General features: G+C 40.1%; 1 protein-coding gene across 2 annotated transcripts; it reads right to left on the reverse strand.

The window, feature by feature from the left end:
* Positions 1-275: 275 nt before the first annotated feature.
* CREG2 (cellular repressor of E1A stimulated genes 2) lies at positions 276-7,958 on the reverse strand. Of its 2 annotated transcripts, none has more exons than XM_025213183.1 (3): positions 7,497-7,958; positions 4,127-4,296; positions 276-691 (listed from the first exon to the last, which is right to left on the reverse strand). In XM_025213183.1, the coding sequence occupies exons 1-3, from the start codon at positions 7,950-7,952 to the stop codon at positions 685-687; spliced, it is 633 nt and encodes a 210-aa protein (XP_025068968.1). In that variant the 5' UTR covers positions 7,953-7,958; the 3' UTR covers positions 276-684. The 2 variants fall into 2 exon arrangements, with proteins under 2 accessions (XP_025068968.1, XP_006031574.2); XM_006031512.2 differs by having other exon boundaries at positions 276-1,146.
* Between the last annotated feature and the right edge of the window lie 400 nt (positions 7,959-8,358).

Raw genomic sequence — 8,358 nt, forward strand, 5'->3', positions numbered from 1 at the left:
TCCTGCTTTCATTCTGTAGGAACAGGATTTGACCATGTAGGTTTTTGAGGTAATGGGCTGTTATTTATTAATTTATTCTTAGCATTGCTTTTTTTGGCATTTAACCTTGATTTTGTTTTTTATATACTCTCAACTTAATACCTAACCTTCTGGTGGCTACCTGTTCATGTTATATTTTGATTGGCCTCAGAGAGTGCCCCAAAAGCAGCTTGTATCCCTTTGGAAAATGGAAATCTCAAGATCGAAGAAAAGGAACCCAGATTATCTCTGCAACACTTTAATTTGGTTTAAGTTAGCTTTTTTACATTTTCTTTCCAGATGATTAGATATAAGTGTATAAAATCAAAACATATCCTATATTCCTTAGTTCTGAAAGGAGTGAAAATGTTTAGCACCAACATTTTAATTTTACTGTCAGAAACAAAATTAATTCAGTCTACTACTAAACAAGTGAAACATCACACTTATATGTGAGTACAGAGGTCACTTGATACTTGAGTATGAAAGGACTATTGAAATGCCACCTCTGTTTTCTTTCTAAATCCAGACTCCTTTTGTGTGAAATACCTCGAAACCATTCCTCACTGGAGTGCCAACTAGTCCTTAAAACTGATCGCAGGCATCAATCAGCTTTCAAGTGTACTTTAATTTTTGTAATGGTACCAGAATAGGTATATAGTCCAATCAAAGCCTATATGAAAAAAGTTATAGGACCAAATTAGTTTCTGGCATAAGTAGGAACACTCTTTGTTACTTAAACTGCTACTATTTTAGCTGTTTTGTATAATTTTAGGTTAATCCTAATGCAAATGATACATTTAACAGAGATGTTCTAACATTAAAAATGGAACTGACAAAGGATTTCTTTCTACAAAAGCAGGAAAAGAAGTGCCCTGTACATAAAACAATCCGCCCTCTTAAACCCTTGCACTGAGAAATGTATACTGTAACGTCACAACACTAACCTTGTGGGTTATGCTGGTTGTTTTAAGGCCACGGAGCCATACACAAAAACAACAACATCAAAAAACCAAGTACATTTCAAGGTTTCCAAGATACCAAAATGTCAAACTCCAACTCATCAGCAGCCTAAACATTTCATTTTCCCTGATGCAGTTGAAATGTACTGAAATGCACTAAACATTGCTGCAAACAGAAATTTTAGAAGTAAGAAGTAATGTAAAATACACTGAATACAATAAACTAACAAATGTAAGGATTCTTATACTTATTAAACTATTAATCTTCAGACTGAATGCAACTGAAATTTCAGTAGATAATATACTTGCAACTTTGTCAGCATAGCATTACTGCAACCAGGGATCCCTGCCTGTGGCTTTAGTTTCTCCTGGATGTGTCTATGCGAGACGCTTAATGCACAGTAGCCTAATAACACCTTGCAGCAGCATGCCAGGCAAGAACTGTGCTAATATGCTACTGTGCAGTAGTATTAGGCTACTGCACAGTAAGCATCACTAAAAAACTGTGCTCTGGCACTACTGCTCAGTAACTGCAGTTACTGTGCATTTAGTTAGTACTTTATTAAGCAAGTACTGAACTAAATGTGCGGTACTACTGTGCATTAATGGATGTGTAGATATGTCCACTGTCTGCAGACCATACTGGGCTTGGTCACATGTAACAGTAGGCCCTAGACCAGTGGTCAGCAACCTTTTCAGGTTCAGGGCCAGAATGACCCAACTCCAGTGAGAGGCCAGAGGGCACTAGGATCTGGCCGCTGCTTCTCTTCCCAACAGCAGCGGGAGAGCTCTCCCTGCTGAATTCCCATGCTCCAAAGCCCCACATCCTAAAGTTTGTGCAAATGGCTCTGTGCCTGCCAACCCCTGCTTTAGGCCATTAAACAAAATGGTTAGTTTTGGTAATCAATGGTTACTGCATTAGAATACAGTAAAGACAATTTTTCAAAGATTTTCAAATACATCAATTTCAAGTCTCAACCTGCAATAAATGGCATTTTTAGCAGTGTCTGTAAACAGATATTTCCCCAAAAAGGTGATTAAAGTAGATAGTTATTTAAATGCAAAAGAAAAAGACTTGAAAGTGGAGATGGGAGGTTAGGATTGTAAATATTTAAGCATCTGCTTCAGTAGCCTGATTTTTAGGAGTCCTATCTTTAGCAATTCACATTGCCATCAAAGGGAACTACTGAATGTCTAAAAAATAATAGGCTACTTTTTAGGTGCCTGAACAGAGGAGCCTCACTTTTCACTCATTTGGTTTTGAAACCAACACATTCAATTACAGAACTGAATGAGAAAGCTCTGAGAATGAGAGAAAGCATTGTATTGTGTCAGGGTGGATGATAGTTTTATGAAGAGTTTAGACTATGGATTGTATAGGATGGTCAGTATAGGGGTGATGCTGCCTCAGGCATGGGGCTGGACTGGATGACCTCTGGAGGTCCCTTCCAGCCCTAATTCTTTATTATTTCTATTCCTTAATAAAAGGTTTGATTCATTCGTGTACAGTTTAAAAGGATTAATTTAAAAGAAATTAAACGTTTTTATGGAAGGAACTGTCCTCACCACAAATTTAAAATTCTCCTGGCTTTCTCCTATATTCTGAGGGTGAGCTGCTATACTTTCTCAATTTTAACCTGCCTTAGGTGATCAAGGTGCAATTCTGCTTTTTGAGTGTATTTGAGATGCTGTTTGTTATATATAAGGGACTAAGGGCACATCTAAATGTGCAAATAATCCAGGAGCAATTTATTCTACAGTAAAGTACCTAGACTAAACTCTCCCAGGCACACATCTACGCATGCAGAGATGCAGGGGCAGATTTGCTGCTTCTAGCAGTAGACTGCTCCTGCTCCCTGCGGCCCTGTACCAGGCCCCTGCAGCTGTCAGGGGAAGGTCTAGGCTCTTCCTGGGTGCTAGCCCAGGGGCCAGGAGACATCTGCCTCCTGGTGGGGGCTGGGACATTGCTCCCTGCCCCCAGGAGCTGCCTGCTGCCAGGGTGGGTTCTGTCACCAGAGCCTGGGCATGGACAATGTCCTCCTGCCCTGACATCAGGGAGCTCCCAGCTCAAGCCCCGTGATCATGGGGACAGGGCTGGGAGATCCTTATCTCCCAGCACCAGCTCCATGGTTGTGGGGCTGGCACTAGGCAAATCTCCCAGCTCTGGCCCCACAATCGCAGGGCTCAGGCTGGGAGATAAGGATCTCCCAGCCCTGGCCCCATGATCATAGAGTGGTGCCTGGGAGCTCTCTGCTACCAGGGCAGGGGGACATTGTCCCCATCTGGGCTCCGGTGGTGGAGCCTGCCCTAGCAGCAGGCAGCAACCAGAGGGAAGGAGCAATCTACTGCCCCCTGCTGCCCTGCTGACTGGCGCACATTTGCTCCTGATCAGGTGTCTACATGTGTGCTACTGTACAGTAAATAATCTTGAGTACATTTGCTACTTGCATTTGCAGGTAGCAAATTTACTCATGATTAGAGCAAATTACTGTGCAGTAAGCTCTAATCTCAAGTAAAGTGTCTTGTGTAGATGCGCCCTAAATCATTTTTCATAAAACCGGGTCAATTTGTACCCTCCAAAAGGAGATAAGCTACTGAAGTCAGTGGAATTGCATACTGATCCTGCCTGTGTTTCTTGTTCCTTCTGCTGAGGTGGAGATGATGGGATATACTCAACATTTCAGTTTACCTTTCAGATCTTATACTAAGGCTGGAAAGCCAAAGTAATCCAGCTCAAGAAGTGGGTATCCACATGAGTAACATGAATCTAGGATTGTTTCTCCTTCAGATCTTGCACCTTCACCAGTTGCAAGAAACAGTGTCTAAGGGTCCCTTAACTTCCACGGGCTTTGGACTAGACATACAGGACTAAAGTTAGGAACATAAACATGGAAGTAACCAATATTCAAGGACAATCCTGAAAGTTTTGGCTTAAATGAATTGTCAAGAAAAGCAGTTTATGACAAAATTATGATAGGAACCCAAGAATTCCTGGGCCCTGTTTCTATGCCTAGACCATGCCTCTGAGTATATGTCTTCATTCTAATTAAAGGTATTACAAAGCTTCACAAGACAGAAAGATAAACGCTATCAGACATTCATTTGTGTTCACTGAATACTGTCTTAGATAGCCAGGTTGCTAGTACCTGCAGAAATCTCCTTCTGCCTCTGGCAGGGTCAGTGAAGCCACTGGATTCTTCATTAGGTCTGCCACAGAGTTGTCCTTTGGAGTCACATAAAAGAAAGGGATTCCAGTGCTGTTATTTATGGGCCCATCACTGACAGGTAAATAATTCCCAAATGGCATCCCTTGGATCTGGAAACACAAACATTCAATTCTGTAAAGTTTTGCATATAAATGTTGTACAAAACTGGAGGCTTCCCCAACATCAGCAGCAGAAATGGAAATAGAGCCTAGATGTTCTGGATCCCAGTTGCCATTGTCACCACTAGACCAAGTGGGCATGTCTACATGTACTATTAATTTGACTGATTAAACCTGGTGTGGTTTGCATCAGAGTTTATTGCTCCTGGGCACTGTGTGTACATGTGTGCCAAGGACTGCAGTATGTTGAGCCGGGTTGGAGCAGCCCTAGCTGACAGGGAGCTCGGGGGGTCAGCCTGCCAGCCTAGGGCTTCCCTGACCCGGCTCAACATACTGTGGAGGGGCTGGCTGGGGCATGAGGATGCTTCAGTGCAGGGCTAGCTGGCAGATAGCCCCCTCACTGAAGTACCCTTGTGCCCCAGCCAGTCCCATCAGTCTCTACATGTGCGTTGGGGCAGAGTAAATCATGCTGCTACAGGACAGTACTTGTGTTACAAGTACTGTTCTATGGTGGTGTTTATTAGTTTACTGTGGCCTAATAAGTCCTCATGTGTACAAACTGAGACTTTACTACAAAGCTAATTAGGCAACTTTTCAGTAAATGTCTTGTATAAATGCACTTGTTACCTTCTAAACTAAACTGATTTTTCATCAGGGATCCTGGTTTTCTCTGATAAAAAAAGAATCTTCAATGTTTGAATTTTAAAAAGTAACCCAAACTCCACATTTTTTCATGATTAAAATGAAACACCACTAATATATATATCATGAAATATATTAATATATATATATGTTATATATCATGAAATATATTAATATATATATTATATATCATGAAAAAATGTGGAGTTTGGGTTACTTTTTTAAATTTGCAAATTGGAGATTTGTTTTGGTATTTTTTATCAGAGAAAACCAGGATCCCTGCTTATCATACTGCTATGACAACACATTCTCTCATATGCTCTCAAAATGTCTTCAAACAGCACAGGAGAAAATAAATTAAAACACATATATATGAATTAAAAAAACCCATGAACACATCTATACCAAACCACATGTCTATCATTTCATAATCTCAGAGAATTTCTATTTTAATTCAGACTTTTAGTTGGCTTTTTTCACTATTTTCCCCCCTATCTATATTGAGCTTTTAATCTGGAAGGTGCCCATATCTGCCTAAATTAAAATAGAAACCATTTTACCTAGAACCGTATTTAAAGTTTTTTGCCTTTAAACACAGTTCTAGATCCTGGTTAGTGGTCCAGTATGGATTGGCTTACAGGCTCTACTGACATCACTTGTTGTTAAATCCTATTGACAGTAATGGAAACAGGAGCAGATCAGTAAGCTGTGTTTTCAAAAACTCACTGTTTCAGCTGTGGACTTAAGCTGTGGACTTAAATAATAAAGTGAAAAAAATGAGTTAATTTAGTGAAACTGGTACATTCCGGTAACAAAACCTAGCTAAATTGTATCATCATCCAGAAAAAAGTCTGGATGATAATATTACCTGGATCACACATTTTTCATTATGTTCATATACTTGTATTGTTATAATGTTTATATGCAGCCTCTTCTGCAAATGGTAAGCGGATTTTTTATGCAGCCACATAACTTGGACATTAAAAATATTTGTATATTTATTAAGATGTATAAATTTAAAAATAGCAGCTATCAACAGTTTAGCACTAGAAGTTTCAAATTGTTTTGAAAATCTGTTTTTTCATACCTGGTTAACTTTATAGTTCACATCCAGAAAGGAAGAGTGAGCACATGAAGTATAATTCATACAAAATAATCACACCTCTTAATTACAAATTTTATTATAAATCCATTTTTTTACTTATGTATTGTAATTACAGAAAGCTAACCACATTCACTGAATTAATGCTGCATTTCCATCAGAAGCTTTTGGTGAGACTATAAATCGTAAGAGTTAAGATATGGGTCAATAGTATCTCTGAAGCCTTGAGATGGAATTACAAACGTGTAGTGTACAAATGAGAATATTTTATTAATGATATCTTTTTAGATTTGACACTTTGCAGTTCAGAGTAACACAAACAGCCAGACAGCAATTGTTTGAACAGTGTTTTTAGGAGGTTTGACTAGCTTCTAACTTTTACTTTATGTTTTTTAAATATAATTTTAAACTTAGTAATTTGTGAACAGTTTAAAGGAACAGTGAATTTAAAATAGTCTTTCCTGTTTGCAAATATTAGTGATAACTGGGTCCAGCTCAAAGCTGCTTTGTTTTTTATTTATTTGTTTATTTATTTTCAATCAAAAGGCAGTTTTTTAAATCTGGAAAAATTAATAGCCCAGTATCAGTACTGCCAAATCTGTTTTGTACCACATTGCTGACACAAAAGTGGTCCTGAGGCTGGCAGAGCTAATTATGGTAAGATGACCCTGGGATAGACAGATCTTTTGGTAGCACAGAGCTAGTGTAGCTGCTCCCAGCCCATCTCCCTCACCTTGCAACTGATACAGAGAATATAGATCACGCAAAGGGGACATAGCTAGTATACCCTTTTATTCTGTTGATCCCTTGAGGCCATCAAAGTCAGTATACCTTAGAGCAGGCTGCTCTGAATTAATACTGGGGTGGGGGAACAGTTCAGTACACAGTCAGCCGAAGGTTGAAGGAATGCAAAGGCCTCTCTCCAAAAACTATAATGTAATCTGTTTGGTTGCAGCAGTGGATCTAGCCCAATGCTTTTTCTCTTCTTTTTCTGCACCTCATTAGGGTGGCCTTTAGCATCTCTTCCACTGAACTCTTAAGCATGATTTCCCATCCTACCCTAACTAGCAGAGAAGCAAAACTGTAAATGTTGCTACATATGTGCCTGCGCTGTACTTTTACTGGCTGTTTGAATAACATTACTGACAGCTTTTATTATTTACCCTGCATATTTTGTGGCTGACATCAGGAGATGATTATGAAATAATAAAATATTGTTTTCTGTAACAGTGCTGGGCTGTTATTATGCAAATTTGCATTATAATAAACTGTAATGTTAGCAAATAATTTGTAATTTATATTGAGAAAGCTTTTCCAAAACAGAATAATTATTTACTGCCTTTTTCAGAACACTAAAACACAAGCAATAAATCTGCAAGCCCTCTCTGGCTGTTCAGCTCAGCATTAAAAGAGAATTCTCTATTGCTAGCATAAGATGTCACGGTACCTTTTCCTGCGTGGACTGAGTAGCCAAGAAGCCCCAGCTGTTATAATGGCTCAGGAAACGGGCAGTTCTGATTGCTTGCTCCAGAGGAGCAATGCTGTCGTCTGTCGCTTTGACACTCTCTCTCCTGTAGGAAAACATCCTAGAAGGAGAGGATACCTGCTTGGATCTTCCAGCCACTGGCCTGGACCTCATTTGCCCATCTTCTTTGTAAACAGAGGCCGGGTAGCTCTGCTTCCAGATGCTAGTCGTGTCTTCCAGGAGTGCAGGGAGAGCTTCCTCGTTGGAGGAGCTATCCAGTTCTTCCTCCACCTCATTGGTAACAGACCAGGAGACAGAGTTGACTATCACATATCCCCAAGCAGGAGAAAGCATCATGCTACACCAAAGCAACCAGGAGAGCCAGGATACAGACACAGTCCTTTTCCTCAGCTGTATTTGATAGCAGCACACAGACATTTTGTAACAAACACTCCGGGCTAAGAGCCACACTGAACCTTGCCTAGCCTGAACCTTTGGAATGAGAGCAGCACCCTCCTGTGGTGAACGCTGGCACAGAGCTGAAATACACTTGCTCTTATTAAAGCAATATCAGCCTGTAGCGTCGCCATGTAAACTACACAACTCTGCTGCTTGGAGCAGAGGCTGAAGTAACACAGAAGCTTAAGCAACAACTAGCAAACAAAATAATTTGTCTAAGACCCAGCTCCGCTTGAAGGAGCGTCTCAACAGTCTACCCATCACACAAAAAAAAATGTAGTAGAATGTCTACAGAAACTCCAAAAAGTATGACAGCTTGAACATGAACAGCAAAGGGATGCAACCACTTCTGTCACATTGTATACGGCTTCCACGCTTTCTGTCC

Source organism: Alligator sinensis, unplaced genomic scaffold (genome assembly GCF_000455745.1).
Source record: "Alligator sinensis unplaced genomic scaffold, ASM45574v1 scaffold680_1, whole genome shotgun sequence".
Classification (NCBI taxonomy): domain Eukaryota; kingdom Metazoa; phylum Chordata; order Crocodylia; family Alligatoridae; genus Alligator; species Alligator sinensis.

What these genes read in the sequence shown, in the direction of transcription:
- CREG2 (XM_006031512.2), bottom strand. Translation starts at nt 7,952, where the DNA reads ATGTCTGTGTGCTGCTATCAAATACAGCTGAGGAAAAGGACTGTGTCT. An exon ending in CTCAGTCCACGCAGGAAAAG is followed by an intron (nt 4,297 to 7,496) that starts GTACCGTGACAT and finishes TTGTGTTTCCAG; the next exon opens with ATCCAAGGGATGCCATTTGG.